At 39.4% G+C, this 18,876-nt stretch overlaps 1 protein-coding gene across 2 annotated transcripts in view; it reads right to left on the bottom strand.

Moving 5' to 3' along the window:
- erbb2 (erb-b2 receptor tyrosine kinase 2) overlaps nt 1–18,876 on the bottom strand; it is a 35,294-nt gene that overhangs the window by 2,415 nt on the left and 14,003 nt on the right. The window contains exons 2-26 of one of the 2 annotated variants that reach the window (XM_061909489.1): nt 14,612–14,763; nt 14,258–14,441; nt 14,048–14,188; nt 11,799–11,864; nt 11,596–11,711; nt 11,370–11,511; nt 10,083–10,211; nt 9,877–10,018; nt 9,675–9,748; nt 9,443–9,533; nt 8,722–8,924; nt 6,931–7,060; nt 6,661–6,751; nt 6,437–6,591; nt 6,317–6,364; nt 5,830–5,968; nt 5,635–5,757; nt 5,454–5,552; nt 5,194–5,379; nt 2,585–2,740; nt 2,437–2,512; nt 2,209–2,355; nt 1,687–1,784; nt 1,417–1,608; nt 946–1,336 (exon numbers count right to left, since the gene is read on the bottom strand). In XM_061909489.1, coding sequence (XP_061765473.1) covers nt 946–1,336; nt 1,417–1,608; nt 1,687–1,784; nt 2,209–2,355; nt 2,437–2,512; nt 2,585–2,740; nt 5,194–5,379; nt 5,454–5,552; nt 5,635–5,757; nt 5,830–5,968; nt 6,317–6,364; nt 6,437–6,591; nt 6,661–6,751; nt 6,931–7,060; nt 8,722–8,924; nt 9,443–9,533; nt 9,675–9,748; nt 9,877–10,018; nt 10,083–10,211; nt 11,370–11,511; nt 11,596–11,711; nt 11,799–11,864; nt 14,048–14,188; nt 14,258–14,441; nt 14,612–14,763 — 3,471 coding nt within the window. The remainder of the gene's footprint in view (nt 1–945; nt 1,337–1,416; nt 1,609–1,686; nt 1,785–2,208; nt 2,356–2,436; nt 2,513–2,584; nt 2,741–5,193; nt 5,380–5,453; nt 5,553–5,634; nt 5,758–5,829; nt 5,969–6,316; nt 6,365–6,436; nt 6,592–6,660; nt 6,752–6,930; nt 7,061–8,721; nt 8,925–9,442; nt 9,534–9,674; nt 9,749–9,876; nt 10,019–10,082; nt 10,212–11,369; nt 11,512–11,595; nt 11,712–11,798; nt 11,865–14,047; nt 14,189–14,257; nt 14,442–14,611; nt 14,764–18,876) is intronic. The other variant, XM_061909490.1, reaches the window with a different exon arrangement.

Genomic DNA, 18,876 nt, shown 5'->3' with positions numbered 1-18,876 from the left:
TATACTGTACCAACTTACTCACTTCATTCATCGTATACTCACTCGCTCTATCACTTCATCCAACCATAGTATAAACACTCACTCTATCCATCCATAGTATACTCACTCACTCTGATCACCCATCCATAGTATACTCATTCACACCATCCATGGTATAACTCACTCGCTCACTTACTCTATCCCTCCACAGTATACTTACTCCATCATCCATAGTATATATATATATATACACATTGTATATATATACTCACTCTCTCCATCCATCCATAATATACTTACTCACTCCATCCATCCATAGTATACTCCTTCACTCCATCCATCCATGGTGTAACTCACTCGCTCACTCACTCTATCCCTCCACAGTATACTCACTCCATCATCCATAGTATACTCACTCTATCCATCCATCCATCCATCCATAATATACTCACTCACTCCATAGTATACTTATTCACTCCATCTTCCATAGTATATTTACTCTATCTATCCATCCATAATATACTCACTCACTCCATAGTATACTCATTCACTCCATCCATCCATGGTATAACTCACTCGCTCACTCACTCACTCACTCACTCCAAAACGGTAGTCACTCCATCCATTCATAGTATACTAACTTGCCCACTCCATCCATAGTACGTACTCACTCATTCATCAATCCATCATACACTCACTCACTCATTCATCAATTGTATTCTCACTCATTTATTCCTTCATTCATCCATCCATCTATCCATCGTACTCTCACACTCACTCCATCCATCCATCGTACACTCACTCACTCATTCATCCATAGTACTCACTCATTCTTTCATTCATCCACAGTACACTCACTTACTCCATCGTATGTACACTCACTCCATCCATAGCACATTTGCTTACTCACATACTGCATAGTACACTCAATCACTCCCTATCTACAGTATGAGGTTGCAGACTCACCTGGCAAGGCGTGATTGTGACTATTGCCATGGTTTCTTCTGGGCAGCGAGTGATGAAGATGTTGAGGATGAAAGAAGCCGTTGGGCCCGTCCGTCTCCAGCTCGCCCTGGCTCCCGAAGGTGGGATCTTTGCAATAGCGACCCGGGCTGGCCGGAAGCAGCGACTGGTCATCTGTGGGCCCATCCAGGAAGACGGAGTCTGACTGTCCACCAGCAGAGGGGCTGCGTGCCAGCGTGGGGTAGTGAGGGGTCCATGTGCCGTTGGAGGCGCTGGCTCCTACTGGCAGGGTCGGGTACTGACTGCGGCCCAGCGTGCTGAGGGAGGAGTACATGGTCCGAGGGGCCGCTGCGGTCACTGGTGGCTCTACATCTAAGCCCTGATCCCTGCTCTGCTACCGAGAGAATGTAAATCATCAATCTGGGACATCAACAGAAACCAGAAAATATGATAAGCAATTCGTATGGCACACACCCTGTATGATTGGTGCCTGGACGGCCCGTTTGATTGGGCCCCATCACCCTGAGGCCTGGGGAGGAGGTTGGGTTGAGGCACCAGATACTTCTCAGCATCCAGCAGCTCCCTCATGTTGTTTCCGTCCTCTTCTAAAAGCTTCCGGAAGAACTGGCTATCCACTGGACTAGATAGGCTCATCTGCTCATCATTCTGCAAACATGACCAGGCCAGATGTTTGCATGGATGGTAATGTCTACATATGTACAAAACATCTGTTTCCATACACACCTGGATGACTACATAGCGGGACGGATCCCTGGCCATGGCGGAAAAATCATTTACCAGATCTTTGAATTTGGGTCGGCTGTCTGGGTCGATCATCCAACCTTCCGAAGAAAAAGGAGCCAAGATTATGATTCATTGCTCACCAAAACAGCAGCAACAACCATATACACCAAAGTCTGATCATACATTTTTAAATTACAGTGCAAAACGCCCTTTGGACTGGCTGACTCACGTCGACATAAGCGGTTGTCGGCAAAACCGAAGCCAAAAATAGTCATTGCTTGCACATAATTTACTTGTGACTTTCGCCAAAGATATAACTAGAATGGCTATCAAGTTTTTTTTGAACCGACAGCTATATTTACTTTGACTTCTGTGTGTGGTAATTTTGCTGACTACAATGACAGTAATGATTTGGTTGCCCGGTAGCTAACAATCCTGAAAATAAATAAATAATAATTGTGTTTGTTGCCGTGGTAGAATTGACGTTAATACTGCCGTGCCTTTATTTTGAAGCTTACTAACATTTAACCATGAACATATAGACGTCGATGGTGCAGATAAGGGGCTGCGGGAGTCGCTCTCCCCCCTCTAAGACATCTGGGATTTCTCTGGCAGGGATCATGTCGTAGGGTTTAGCGCCAAAAGTCATCAGCTCCCAAACGGTGACCCCTGAATTCAGGAAATAAAGTACAAAATGTGTCATTTCGACTTCAGCTAGTTCATTTCTAATTAGCACCGAAGACCACAGACCATAGCTCCAGACGTCACTCTGATGTGTGAACCTTCTGTGCAGGATAGACTCCAACGCCATCCATTTTATCGGCACCTGAAAGCAAACACCAGTGAATTTGCCATTCTTAAACTGCAAACGGCGATAACGCTACAGTGTCCACTTTACCTTGCCTCCGTCGGCGTGATATTCTGTCTCATCGATATCAAGCAAGCGGGCCAGGCCAAAGTCTGTGATCTTCACATGGTTTGGGTTCTTCACCAGGACGTTTCGGGCTGCCAAATCTCGGTGGACGAGGCGCACCTCCTCGAGATAGTTCATCCCCTATGTCAACACACAGTCGGGGAAAAATTATACTACATTCAATATGAAGGAAGTCAAATTTACAGAAGCATTGCTATTGAAATGGACTTCGATCGGGCTGCGCGCTAACGAAAATTTGAAACCAAAAAAGAAAACCAAGGCTGATAATTGAAACACCAAAATAAATTATGCCAATTATTATCAACATTACATTCATGGCGAAGTATGACTGTGTACTACCATCACTAAAATCAAGCCATAGCAAATGCACAATTATATTTTTTCCTTCAAAAAGTAAAAGTATTTATTATCATGAAAATATTTATTTCCGACTACTCACTACAGAAACAACTTTGTTCAAGCCACAGCTACACTTTTAATAAGTTACAGATATATAGCACATATTTATTTATAATTGTATGATGGTTTTAATTTTATTGTTCATGTGACTTTTTTTTATTTTCCTGTTTTTGTTCCAGGGCAACCTGTGAGTATTTTGTAATGGTTTGTTTTGTAGCATCAATTCTGTTTATTTAATGTCTTTGCAGATGTCCTCCTCAATTTTTTACCTGCTAAACAAATCTACCTGTGGGTACAAATATATTAATTTTGAACCTTGGTATTTCAACAGTGTACTAGGGGTACTTCCCTTGTTTGGATTTCACATGATAAATTTAAACCAAAATAGAGAACGTTTTTGCAGAAGATCCCCTCTTGATATTAGTTCACACGTTTTGCAGATCACAGTCTGTGGATCTTTCCTGGGTATATCGAAGTATGTCCCCTCCACACCACAGACATGCGGCCTCAATTTAAGACTAACGCTTCCTTTTATTTCATGGAGACATCCGTTTTTTTATTGCCCAAGTATAATATTTCATAATATTCCATGGATAAAAATTTGTTGCAACATTAGTCTCCGATTTTTTGGTTTATCACCACCTAACGTGACTTATACATATACAGAGTATGTAGGCTTCACTAAACATTGAAAAAATAAAAGCCTGGAATTTTGTCAACTATCTGTCAGTCACATGGAGACGTGGGAGCTCTTTGTTTTCTCCTCAGCGAAACGTGAGCGTAAGGTTAGCACTGTAGCTAAAAAAACAATGCTAGGGTTGCTAACGTTTGTAACCTCTATTCTAGTACCTAAAGTCACATTGCTAAAAGGCAGTGGTTCTCAACCTTTTTTCAGTGATGAACCCCCCTGTGAACATTTTTTTTAATTCAAGCACCCCCTAATCAGAGGAAAGCATTTTTGGTTGAAAAAAAAAAAGAGATAAAGAAGTAAAATACAGCACTATGTCATCAGTTTCTGATTTATTAAATTGTATAACAGTCCAAAATATTGCTCATTTGTAGTGGTCTTTCTTGAACTATTTGAAAAAAATATACGAAAATATCTAAAAACTTGTTGAAAAATAAACAAGTGATTCAATTATAAAAAATATTTCTACACATAGAGGTAATCATGAACTTAAAGTGCCCTCTTTGGGGATTGTAATAGAGATCCATCTGGATTCATGAACTTATTACTAAACATTTCTGCACAAAAAAAGAAATCTTTAACATCAATATTTATGGAACATGTCCACAAAAAAATCTAGCTGTCAACACTGAATATTGCATTGTTGCATTTCTTTTCACAGTTTATGAACTTACATTCATATTTTGTTGAAGTATTATTCAATAAATAAATATATTTTTATAAAAGATTTTTGAATTGTTGTATTTTTAGAATATTTAAAAAAAAATCTCACGTACCCCTTGGCATACCTTCAAGTACCCCCGGGGGTACGCATACCCCCATTTGAGAACCACTGCTGTATGGCATCAAGTTTAGAGTTAGTGTTTTTCTAAAAAGTGGAAAATACATTTTGGTGACACACTGAAAGATACATGTGCGAAAACAGGTTATTATTATTAAAGCTACATACATACATTAAAGGGGGCCTATTATGCAAATACAACTTTTCTTACCTGATTATACCTGCTTTTTGCATTTGGGATCCCCCAGTCCCGAAAATTTTAAATCAAATCATAGAGGCATTATGGAGTCCACCATGGTAGTCCGACGCTGTAGTCAATAAGTTCTTCCGGACTCCATATGGAAGCACTAAAAACTACAATATGGCTGACAGTGAGAAGACGCAGTCTAAGTTGAGCCACGTAAATAATACTACCCACAAAAAGGCACATCCGGAGAGAGACGGTCAGAAAGCGGCCTGAAAATGGTCTGTAAAATATAATCTATGCAAAACTTTGACCAAAAACCACCATTACATGTTAAGTAAACAACAAATAAGTGTTTAAATGTAGAAAATAATATATATTATCCCTTTAAAGCACATTTAAACAGTCTATATTCCAATATCAAGGCTAAATTTGGAACAACTCACTTGTGGATTTCGGACACTTTATACTAGTTTTGAAAAATAATATACAGTAATATGGGAATTTAATAATGAACGCACCTTGGCAATCTGGACACACCAGTTGAGGAGAAACTGGGAGCCGATGTGGTCCTTATTCTCCCTTACGTAATCCAGGAGGCAGCCGTACGGCATCAGCTGAGTGACCAGCTGCACTGTAGAGGTCAAACAAATGCCCAATAGACGACACACATACGGACTGGCCACACCTGCCATCACGTACGCTTCCTGGGAAAGAGAAGATACAAGTTTAATATGTACATAGTTTGTAAATGTGAGTCATTAAGGTTCAATTTACACACATCGAGGATCTCTTTATTGGCCCTTGGTGAGGTGTTCTCTCTCAAAACTTTGATGGCAACTGGTATCTTCACATTTTCCCCATCAGGAGTCCACACTCCCTACAGAACACAGCAAAATACATCAACAATGACCTAATAATAACTAGTTGGTCATCATAATGTAATTTAACAGGCCACAAACCTTGTAAACAGTACCAAAAGCTCCAGCACCCAACACTCGAAGTTTTTCTAACTCGGTTTCCTTTAGGATGCGCATTTGAGCTTGATTGGGTGAAGCCCCGCTGGGTGTCAAAGGCTCCACCAGCTGTGAAAGCACATTTCTCAATTAGTACACACTTCAGCTCCATCTTGCTTAATGCCAGTGCTTGGTGCCCACCTCATGCTCTTGCAGTATCCTCCTCAAGGTTGCCTTTTTTTTCAACTTCTTCTGCCTCTTCAGGTAGAAGACGAGCAGAGCCAGCAGGATGAAGAAGAGCACCACACCACCCACAGCAGCTGCGATTGTGGTGGCTGGTCTGCACAGAGGAAATATTAGTCTGAGTTGTGTGGTCCTCTGTTTTTTTTTGTTTGTTTGTTTTTTTATTTCTATTTATTTTTCAATTGGTTTTACCCTTTAAAATTGTTTTTAATCATATTTATTTGTATTTATTTATTATTTTTATATTGGTTTTATTTTTTTATTCAGTCATTGGTGGAGCTATGGATATTTGAATATTGTTTTTAATATTGTTGTGCAGCACTTTGGAAAACATTTATGCTGTTTAAATATGCTATACAAATAAAGTGGATTAAATGGATTACTCTTAACTTCCCAGTAGACGATGCTTTATTTTAGGCAAGCTGATACTAAAAATGTCTCTCACCCTGTCTTGGTATGGATAGGGCAACCTCTCTCGTCCATCTTAGTGCAGCTGAGCCAGGGAAAACACGGTGTGAGATTGTTCCCCCAGTGTGCTTACAATGTGCTGGAAGTGTCCACTCACGACAAGGTGCAGTTGGTGTTGCAGGGCAAACAGTGTCCTGTGGCATTGCTGTACTTCCACACAGTATGCTGATCCTCCTTTACGCCGCTGGGGCAGTGGTCCACACAAAAATCGCCGTCCTGGAAGTTCTGGCACTCTACGCACTGGTCTGCACCCTGTACACACATGTATGCATGTTTTTACAAAGATTCACATAGTGTGTGACTTCTTCCTGTGCATCTTACCCGGCCGTGACAGGAGGCGGAGCCATTAAGAGGTCGACACTCTGTATGGCAGGGGACGCACAAGAATTCATCGATGTACTCGCGTACGGGCCTGCGACACAAGCATTTTAGAAGCTGTTTATGACACGAACCACACAGTAAACAAGCCCACTCATTTGAAAACACTATCAATATGACAGACATTTAAGTCCAAATTTGCAAGTAAATATTAGTTTGCATGTTTTATGAATGTTGCAACGGTATTTTATTTGTATTCATCATATCGCTGACCCCTGATGGCGGTCACACTGCTCGACACACTCATTGCCACGCTGGAAAGTCTTGCAGGACACACACTGGCTGGGCCCCGGCCCCCAACAGCCGCCTTCACACAGCGGGTGACACACACGTCCTTCTGCCTCTGAAACATAAAAAAAGCCACTTGAGAATTTCTGTTTCAGCTACACTACAATGTACATTGACAGTCATATTCAACACGTTATGTTTTTTTGAATCGCCATAGTCTAATTTGTACTCTTTAATTTCACGGTCTCTGTACTTGACTAAACGCAATACCGTACATCAGGGGTAGGGAACCTATGGCTCTAGAGCCAGATTTGGCTCTTTTGATGACTGCAACTGGCTCTCATATAAATCTTAGCTGACATTGCTTAACAAGATAAGTAATGAATAATTATTCCGCAGGTAATCACAGTGTCAAAAATAACATTCAAAATATAGAACATTCTCATGCATTTTTATCCATCCATCCGGTTTCTACCGCACCTGTTCAAGAAGTATGCATTAATGGTAAGAAGTATTTCATTTATTTTTGGTTAGACGCAGAATAACAATTTTATTAAAAAGAATAAGAGACTTATTATACTCTAAAAATGTTGGTCTTTCTTAAAAATGCAAGCATATAGTTGTATTCAGTGTTAAAAAAACAAACATTATATGGCTCTCACGGAAATACTTTAAAAAATATTTGGCTTGTATGGCTCTCTCAGCCAAAAAGGTTCCCGACCCCTGCCGTACATGTATGATAATATGGAGCCTTGGTAAAAAAAAGAGGTCTCACTCTGTCACAAGACTGATGTTAGCAGTTTTAAATAGTGAGAATAGGATAAATGATATCGAACATTAGTGTAAAATATTGATATTAAACTTAAAGACGTATCAGAAGTGTGTTTATGGTTTGTATAATTGTATATATACAAGTTTGAATATTATCGTTTTTAACGGACCGCAATGGCGTCACTGGTGCGTGTTTTGACACATTAAACTAAATTCATACTATTGTAACACATCTGTGCGTCAATATATTGATATATTATATGAACAATAAAGTGTACATTATATCTAAAATCGAGGCACACTTACATGGAAAAAGATGTAGTTTTAACTGCCCATGCAAGTCATAAATTGCAAACTCGCTTGTCTGCCGGACGGAAAGAAAACAAAACTCATAAGTAAATAACTTAAACCCTATTTAACTTTGTCGTTAAATAGGGTTTAAAATATGAGGTATTGTTTCACATTGATGTAATCTACTGTGTTCTCTGTGATTGCAATTGGGACAAATTTAGACATTTGTTAAATCTGTTCTTTTAAACCTCAATAGGTAACACATGCTAGCATTATTGTGATTGGTGGGTCTTTTTTATTTATTAGATTTTTTCTCAATAAGTTGAAAAGCAACAAGTTCAACATTCAATATTTATTGCTCAAAAAAGTGTTGTTTTTTGATGCATTAACCTCAGCACCTTATATGGACCTGATTTTTTATTCTATTGAAAAAACATACTGCATCTGTTCAATTCCGTTGAAAACAATAAAATACTTCAAAAAGCAACTTTTTATGTTTGTATTATCTGTCTTCATAATAATGCAATGAATTTAAAAGAAAATGCATCAAGTTGAAGGCTTTTCTTTGCATTTTTTGGTGAAATAAAAGATTAAATTAATTAATTAAACATCATTATAAATGAATTGCTCAATTTTTAATCGCTTAGCAGCATTAATGTTACATTGGCATAAATAAAAACATGATTAACATTGTACATAACATAGTTTACCCACCACATAGTTGAGAGTCCTGGTTATGGTTGACAATATAGTGGGGCCCCTTGGCGGGATGGAGGAGGCGCTCCCACGGCAGTGAATTGGTGTAACATAGCTGAGAATTGTTGTGCAACAAGATCAAACCTCCACTGATGCTGCGTAGCGAACGCAACCCAAGAGACTGGATGCGTAGATTCTGAACAGCAAGGGAAAAGACACCCCTGAAAAGACAGTAAGATAGTTGTTGTTTTTTTTAATGACAATAACTACATGATGTGCAATGCACTAAGATGCAGCAGTGTTGAGACACATGGCCATGAAATGGAAAGGGAAGGAAAAACAAGATTATTTATTTGCACTTGCTATGACCTAATTTGTACATGTTGTGCCTGTCCTCGTCCACACTGACTGTTACTTTTGTCCTGGCAGCCGTGTGTTTCCAGTAAAAGCAGCTGTGCTGGCTAATAATTAGCCTTTATAACCCTGAATCTGGCTCAACTGAAACGGAGAGAGTAAAGAGAAAGAAAGAACAGACTGAGCCTCAGATCAGTGGCATGTGGTGACACAGATCATGACCATGTTTGGGATCCAGACCACTTTTAATTATCAAAATTGTTTCAAATAGTCTTTTTTTGTGGTTTTAGTTGTCTCTTCATAATACACTTACTCATTTAAGGACATATACTCGCTAAAGTAATGTGGCAATATTATCGGCTTTTACTGAGAGAGAAAGCCTTACTTGTAGAGGCTGCGGCCTCGGATCACCTTTAGGTTCTCAAACACAGACAGGTCAGTCCAGTCTTCTGGCCAGGCGTCCATGTACAAATAACCTGCAAAGCAATGTCCAATGAAGACACAATGTACACAGTGCAGAGGCAACATTCTTGCCTTGACTGCACAAACTGTTGTGAAGAAATGTCAAAATATCGCGTCGGATTATACTTGCAGGGTAAAATGATTAAAAAAACAACCTGTAATCTCCTCCAGGTTCTTAAAAGCACTGAGTTGCTCGAGAGTCAGGCCGGATGTGTTGGTAACGGCGTCCCTTTATGACAACATTCAAGATAAGTGGACATATGACATGCAAGTGAAGTAAAGTAGCATAAAAATCCAGCCTCACTTCCTGCTTTCTACCTTAAGACTATTTGAAAACCACAGAGGAGAACATCTTACCAAGTAAAGCTCTGAGGGAGGAAGGCCAAACTTCCAAAAATCTTTTTACAAGCATTGAACTTCTCGACATTGGAAGACGTTACCATGGTGACACCGTGATTGTCCATGACGCCAAGGTTGTCTATACCCAAACCGTAGCACACTGCAAATCAAAGTCCAAGGTTAAGTAAAGTAATAAGTAAGTAAGTTTAACTAGTCATTCTCACCTTTGGGACAGTCTCCTTCACATTTTTCACATTTTTGAGTCTCGTTCCCATCGGGATGGGAGATGATGACTTCCTGGTTGGCTTTGGGGCAGACTAATGTGCACGCTACATCCATAGCCAGATAGTTATCTAAAGAAAAGAAAGAAAGAATGGATCAACTTTCATCAAAAGCTGCACAGTGGCCTCTAGATTAGTGTTTCTCAACTGGTTTGGCACCATCACCCTTTAATGGTGAGCAGCGACCCAAATTAGTTATTACTCCAGTGAAAGATTTCAAGAATGTATTTTTTAACTTCTTAATACATTTGATTGTGATATGTTGCAGCTAATAAAAACCCAAATGTAGTATCTTGTATGTGAGAAATTGCCTACAAGTCTAATATTGTTTAAAATATGAAACTGGTTCACGTTCTATTTAAATGTTCTTATATTTTCTGCAAAAGTTTCCTCAGGCTTTAATTGGTCTCTTTGTCCTAACAGTCTTTATCAAGCAAGTTTTGCAAAATATTTTACTTTATTGAGAAGAGCGAAGAAGAAGGACTTGCAGTCGGACAACTTGCAACTGCTAATCGTTTCTCATCACTTCTTCATCACCTATTATGCAAAACAAAAATGTTCTTACATATTGGTAACTGTTTTTGTGTATTTAGAAATCCGTGCAAGTCACGAAAGTTTGAAATCAAACCATATAGGTAGGGCGTAGATACTGTATTTATAAAATAATCTTGCTTTCCTTCACACTTCCCCCAAACAAGCCGTTTAGAAGTTGCCCAATTTGAGACGTAATACCCATTGGTTACATCAGCAGAGGTGAAGTTTTACTCGAAGAGTTTTCCGCAAGTCCGCCATTGTAGTCTGACTCTGTAGTCAACAAGTTTCTTGTTTTTCTCTGTCCTGTTGTTGTGGAGCAGACTCGCTCGTCCATGCACATGCATCCTCCATTGTTGCCATTTCTAATAGAAAGTAGCGTATTGTTCTAACATATCTGTCAGTAGACAGTACTCTCTTTACTGATACAACACTCTCCTAAAATACAATACTGGGTGTGTAGTTCCACAACAAGCAACCAGGTGTTGCAAAGTGTGAACGCTGCCAGAAAACCAGCAGAAGTAGTAGTCACATGGCTCTGCCCCATCCAGTCCACTACATAGAAATGTCATGGAGAAAAACTAACACCAAGCTGACAGAACAATGCGAACAGCTTGTTACCAAAAAGAATACTATGTAAGTTGTTTGGACACACTTTGGCTACATTACAGATTTCATCCACCAAAAAGAACTTCTCACAGGGACACGTCTTGACGCAGGTGGCTCCAAAGTTGAACTTCTTGTCTGGGTTGAGTTTGGTCTGAAAGCTGACGGGGTCGTAAATGGTGGGCGGAGGACAGTTGTCTTTACACACGCCACTGTCATTGAAGTGTCGACATGCCTGCAGAGAAGACGCCAGTGGACGATCTTTGACTGCGCTGAGAAATGTAACTTAGTAACATTCAAAGGCATGTGTCCTCCTTACCAGACAATCTGAGTCTTTGGGTCCTGTGCATCCGGCGGCACACTGCATGTGACAGCAGTCATTGGGCAGGGGGCCTTTACACCGCTGGCAGCCTGATGCACAACTAATATGCGTCACTGGGGGCAAAAGTGGACACATGTTCATCTTAATTGCAATGTGTGTGGGCACAGAAAATGGTGTGAATAGGATTAAACATAACTCACAAGTTTGGCAATCCTCTGCTGTTTCTCCCCAGCAGCTGTTCTTACATGCAGGAGCACAACTTGAACCTGTTTTTTGTAAAAAAAATAAATAAAATTCAATTAAAATCATTGTCAGCCTGGCATTATAAAGCAATGTTGTCCAAAGTGCAGCCCAGTGGAACATTTTGGCACACAGCTGTTTTTTTTAACTGGTCTCTATATAGTAAAAACAACATTTTTTAAATGAAAATTACAATTAGATATCACTCTAGTTTGCTTTGACACTGATATCACAAAGCTAAGATGACAATGTTTTTTGAGAAATATAGCACACATAATAATAATAATAATAATAATAATAATAACAATAATAAATCAATTTTGTCGATAAATGAGTTTTTGTTGTTTTTGTGGACGATTTAAAATAAAAAAATGTTTCTCCTCTTGCTCCAGCATATTTTTTGCCCCCACACCCACCCGCTTCCCTTTGAGTCCTTAGGGAGATTCACATACATAGGACAACAAGGGTAATACTAATGCAAACGAGAGTGAAACGTTTGCTCCAAAGAAAAGAACAGTGTTGTCAGTGGTTTTGTTTTGCGACAACAGGCGAAGAACATAAGTTTGCACGCTGCAAAGTTTGTTTAAAAAAAGACAGCAGCACAACAAACTTATTCCAGAATCTGAAACAGAAACATCCAGCCCAGAGGGGGAAATGCAACTCTTTACAAGGTCAACAAAAATGTAACAACAAACAAACAAACCCCGGCTAAAAAGTAGAACTGCGGTGGAATCATTTACACAAGGTACCATGAGGAGAAAAAAATCACGAAAGCGGTCGCTCTGCACATCACTAAAGATGGGGTGCTCAAACAGTGCAGAAGCATGTGTTTATCCACTTACTAAATTAGAGATCTCTTAATGTTACATTTTTATTTACACAAGTATTTTATGCAAGACCGAAGTTTTTCCTCCCATAAGCTCTATATTGAATACATTTATTTAGTTAGAACATTGCATACTGATCAACATATCAAAAAATGTATTGATATCTGTTCTTATTTTTGCTAAGAGTAAGATGTAATGCATGCAGTGCCATTTCTAACTACCAGTTTTTGATCAAATAAAAGTGAAAGTTGTTATGAATTATTATAATTTGTATTGATTGGTTTCTTTAAAAAGCAGGGGAAAATGTAACAAAAAAATCTATCGCAAATCAAATATTTTGTGAGAGAAAAAAAAAAATTTTTTTTTTTTTTAGGTCATATCGCCAGTGATGTCATTGTGGTTTGTGCAGCCCTTCTAGGCACCTGTGAGTAAGAGTTGTATAAATAAACTTTGATTGCTCGCGGGAGTTACGTTCCAGACACCCCATGAAGGGTTCATTTCTGTGAAGTAGGGACACAATTTATTTTATAATTTACAAGGCTATTGTACGTATATTAGGTCATTATAAAACCTCCTTATAATGATCTAAAATACACACAATAACCTTATAAATTATAAAATAAATATAAAACCTCCTTATAGTGATCTAAAATACATACAATAACCTTATAAATTATAAAATAAAGAAATAGTACTAGTGAATAATGACTGAAGAATTGAAACAGCATGATAACAACAATTTCACTTGTGGATCAATAAAACTTGTCTAAGTCTAATGATAATTAGCCAGTGGGGGTGCTCACTATTGGCTTCTTCCAAGTGACAAACAAGTTAAAGAGAGTTGTTGGTACGGTTTTTGTTTTTTAAACACTGTTGCCGTCATCCTTATATTTTATACCTCCTTCCTTATGTAGCAAATTGAGATCAATTGACTTTGTAATTGGTGATAGTAGATAGCAACTTGTCGTAAGCAACCCTCCTTTAGTATGTCAATGTCCACTTTTTCTCTGATGGTAAGCAGCTTTCTGAGGTGCTGGGGTTCTGTGCCAGAAGCCTTAAAAGGCACTGAATGTTTGAATGACATCGTAAGGATTTAAAAAAAAAAAATTCTCAAAAAAAACTGTGAAACAAACACTCCAGCAGAGCTACACGGCGCTGAGGTAGAACAAATAGGAGAAAAAGGATGGTAATATCAAATAGATGCATGTATACAAAAATACCTAAACAAATACAACTTTAAAATTCGCTCTAAATTTACTGCAAAGTGGCAAGGAAATACCGGTTTTCGCATGTTTGATAGACAAAATGTATCAAAGTAGAAGGGGAAAAGGTATATATTAAAATTATTTGGGCAATACAATGCTCTAAAATTATTTGCTTACAGTTAGAAGCCCGAGCTTGCAGTCGGTACTGCTTGGCGTGGATGTTCTGTTCGTCCAAAGTGTCTCTCCACGAAATGTTCTGGGGGTCAGGGAAGCAGAGCTGGGGGTTCCCCCAAATATAGACCCCACCCAAAAGGATCTCTGCAGGGGAGATACATTTGTATTATATTGAATTTGAAAGGCTTGAAAGTGCGGCGACAGTTTCCGAACCTGTGAGGCTACGGAGTCGAAGTGTCCTGAGTCCACCTTGTCCACCCAGAGTGTTATCCTCTACCACCAGGGCATAGCTGGAATTGTACAGCTGACTGCCTCGGATAATCCGAAGGTTGTCCAGAGGAACTAGGCTCACTGAGACATGAGCCACCAGCACATAGCCTTGTACCTCCACAATCCCCTGGTTAAAAAGACATAAAAAGGTGACCATATGATGCAAAAAAAAGGGTGTAACTTTTAGAAGGGTTGTCATATAGTAAACACAGAACCAACCTTTGACAGAAACTGTTAGACTACTCTTGCAAAGGCTTTTGCATTATTTCACATTATGGTGAATGAATGAATGAATACCTGTAGGAAGGAGAGGTCGGGCTGTCCATGAAGGTGTGTGATCTCCAGGTTTCCATGGATGACCTGGCAGTCGGTGTAGAGCAGCTTTAATGTCTCATAGTGGTTTTCCAAGCTGGAAGGCAGGGCCAGCTTCATGTCTGTACCCAGGCACACTGCAACAGATGACAAGTCATCGATATGTTTGTGTGTTTACATTAGTGAGGGGAGAAATGAAATGCCCATTCCTATTTTACTTTTACAATACATACTTTACACATAATACATTGCACATGCCATGTATTGTACAAAAACCAAAACCAGTGAAGTTAGCACGTCGTGAAATTCGTGAATAAAAACAGAATACAATGATTTGCAAATCCTTTTCAACTTATATTCAATTGAAAAGACTGCAAATACAAGATATTCAATGTTTGAACTGAGAAACTTACTTTTTTTTTGTTGCAAATTACAGATATAGCGACAAACTGTAGTTACTGACAGTGTTTTTCCGGAGTGTTCCTTAGCCCATGTGGTGATATCCTTTACACATTGATGTCGCTTTTTGATGCAGTACCGCCTGAGACATCAAAGGTCCATAATATCATCGCTTTCGTGCAGTGATTTCTACAGCTTCTCTAAACCTTTTGATGATGTTACGGACTGTATATGATAAAATCCCTAAATTCCTTGCAATAGCTCGCTGAGAAATTTTGTTCTGAAAGAGCTGGGATAATTTGCTCACGCATTTGTTCACAAAGTGGTGAACCTCGCCCCATCCTTGATTGTGAATAACTGAGTATTTCATGGAAGCTGCTTCTATACCCAATGATTGCACCCACCTGTTCCCAATTAGCCTGTTCACCTGTGGGATGTTCCAAATAACTGCTTGATGAGCATTCCTCAACTTTCTCAGTCTTTTTTGCCACTTGTGCCAGTTTTTTTTAAACATGTTGCAGACATCAATTTCCAAATGAGATAATATTTGCTAAAAAATAACATTTTCCAGTTTGAACGCTAAGTATGTAATGTTTGCAGTCTATTCAATTGAATATAGGTTGAAAAAGATTTGAAAGTCATTGTATTTTGCTTTATGTTTACGATTTACACAATGTGCCAACTTGACTGGTTTTGGGTTTTGTATATGTTTATGTAGATGTAATTTCCACTAGCCACAAAGTGTGCAGAGATTCCCCCAGTGTCACACAGCAGCACTACATTCAGGGTCGTACAATATGACAATCCACACCAGTGTGGGGGTTGAGGGTTCACACATTCTCGCATAGCTTCCATGCTTGAGTGTGCAGTCATATAGTGAACGGTCCCTCCTCCTCCTTTTCTTTTTGAGGTTATAAATGACTTCCTCTGGCTTGCTTCCAACAGCCCCTCAATAGCCAAATCCACTTTTTCTAATGGGGCCCACCACCACTTGTGCTATCTGTGTATCTACTTTTACAGACATTGTAGAGATGCATCACAGGTTTTAATATCACATTCAGGGCTCAAGTTATGCAGATCACTGCGTAGGTCCAAATATTGAGAAGGGGGCCCTTAAACCTGACGAGAAGAACCACTGTCACTCTTGCAGCAGCAAATGGCGTGAGGGTTGACAGTAAGGCCGCCAAAAATACACACCCAGTCGTCACAGCTTGTGTCAAATGACAATTCCAGTGCCTCACCGCTCCAGCGATGACATCATAGTAAATTGTTTTACTTGTAAAATATGACAATCAAGTTACTAATACATCATTTGATATCTATGTTGGTGCTGTAAAAATTTTTTTTAATCACATCAGTCACTCTTTTGAAGAAAATAATAATCAATGATTTCTTACGCAAAAAATGTGGACGCATGTATTAATCTGAGTGAATTTTGAATTTTTACAGTGTTGTGTGTTGGTTAAGCCTGCTTTTCTTTTGATTTCTCATTGCTATACGAAAGTATTTCAGCAACAAAGTTGAAGTCGCCTTGGTAGTTTTTTTTATCTTATTTTATTATTTATTCCATCCATCCATTTCCTACCGCTTATTCCCTTTGGGATCGCGGGGGGCGCTGGTGCTTATCTCAGCTAAAATCGGGCGGAAGGCCATATTACATTTGAATACTGCAATCAACAATTGCAACGTCATATTTCTGAAAGAGGCACAGGGAGATGCGTTCTATGAGAACACATTGCCCGCGTACCTACTATGTACAAAGTGGACTCATAAGCAAATACAGCCAGACGTACCAGCAAGTCTGTGATTGTTGTTATTGTGACACTTCAGTGACTGGGAACTGAGTCAATATAGTTGACTAGTACCGTGGAAGTTCAAAATGAAGGTTAAAACCACACCTTTAACGTGGCTACGTGCCAGTCCATGCAATATCAGCATGGTTGTGTAAGCAATGAGTGACAAACACACGGCGCTCCTGCAGCATGGTGAAAAACGTACAGTAGCAGTGCAAAGATCATCTGGTCACTGGGCTTAGTGGAGCCGATCCTTAGAAAGCTCCACAAACAAAACAAGTTGATCCAACAGAACTTTCTCTGAAGTTTAATCACCTTCACAACTAATAATACAGTAATGCTTTTCAATGCTTAGATGTGTCCCCAAACACATTTTCTTCCCATTCACTCTGCAGCTGAAATGGAAACAAAAAAAAAAAAGAAGTGTTGCTCAACAGACAAGCAGAACAGGATCTGAACACGACTGGAGTTACATACCTGTAGTCCTCACCCATGCCTTCTGTCATGTCAAGATTACCATCACAAACACGACTGGCTTTCCATTGCACACAACACGCACGCACACACACACACAGAATGGTGCAAATGTTCTACTGCTGTGTGGGAGCAGCTGCATTTGACTTTAAATGGTTGGATTGTATCAAAGGTTCAGACAAAGTGCAAATTGTTTAATACATAATAAATATGAAACTAAAAGAGCACAAGAAAGTGGCACAAAATACACAACCGACAACTGCGTAATAGTACAGAAAGCTGCAATATTGAATGAGGTCCAAATAGGGCTGGGGCGATGTGGCCTTTTTTTAATATCTCAATATTTTTAGGCCATTTCAAGATTCATCTCAATATTTTGCCTCAGCCTTGAATAAACACTTGATGGATATAATCACACCAGTATGATGATTCTATGTGTCTACATTAAAACATTCTTGTTCATACTGCATTAGTATACGGTATGCTCATGTTAAACTTTCATACAGAGAGGGCAATCACAACTAAGTCAATTTACTAAAAGTGTATTTAATAAACAGTTATTAAGCAGTGGCACAAACATTCATGTCATTTCAAAACAGAAAGTGCAAGATTGTCAGAGACATTTTAAAATAAGCTATTAGTGCACTTTTGTGCATGATGTTACTAAGATGACTTATCAAAACAAAACTAATTTAAAGTGCACTTTTTGTACAGAATGCCGCTACAATAGTTTAAAACAAATAAAGAGCACTTTTGTCCATGATGTCACACAAGATATTTCAATAACTGTCAAATAAAAAATAGCTGCAAAATCCATCCATTTTCTACCGCTTATTCCCTTTGGGGTTGCGAGGGGCGCTGGTGCCTATCTGAGCTACAACCGGGCGGAAGGCGGTTATACACCCTGGACAAGTCGCCACCTCATCGCAGGGCCAACACAGATAGACAGACAACATTCACACACTAGGGCCAATTTAGTGTTGCCAATCAACCTATCCCTAGGTGCATGTATGTTGGAAGTGGGAGGAAGCCGGAGTACCCGGAGGGAACCCACGCATTCACGGGGAGAACATGCAAACCTCACACAGAAAGATCCCGAGCCCGGGATTGAACCCTGACTACTCAGGACCTTCGTAATGTGAGGCAGACGGACTAACCCTTCTTCCACCGTGAAGCCCTAACTGCATAATATGAAATAAAAAAGTGTATGTCCATCGCTATGTGGTAGGTTCCTGCGGAAGTTGTGTCCTTCTGTTGTTGACTATTTTATTTTTTTCATACGGTCTTGATGTGGAAATGGTTGCCTCGGCATTTTGTTGGGGTGGGAAAGAAAAGAGATGTTGACATGCGAAATTTCAAGCACTCTTCATTCTCTAGCGGGTGACTTTTCAAATGGTGCTACACATTAGCAGTGCTTCTACTTTTTTTTAGCAGCGCTTTTGCCCCACACTTGACAAAGTACGGTTGTCTGTTTGACATATTCCCGCTTGAAGCCAAATCCCCGCTGGATGATGGACCCCCTGCAGTTTTTCTTGGGAATTAATTATTCCTTTATTTGTTACCAGATTCGCAACTTCTTTCTCT

Source organism: Nerophis ophidion, linkage group LG08, assembly GCF_033978795.1.
Source record: "Nerophis ophidion isolate RoL-2023_Sa linkage group LG08, RoL_Noph_v1.0, whole genome shotgun sequence".
Classification (NCBI taxonomy): domain Eukaryota; kingdom Metazoa; phylum Chordata; class Actinopteri; order Syngnathiformes; family Syngnathidae; genus Nerophis; species Nerophis ophidion.
This window is presented reverse-complemented; position numbering and strand designations above follow the sequence as displayed.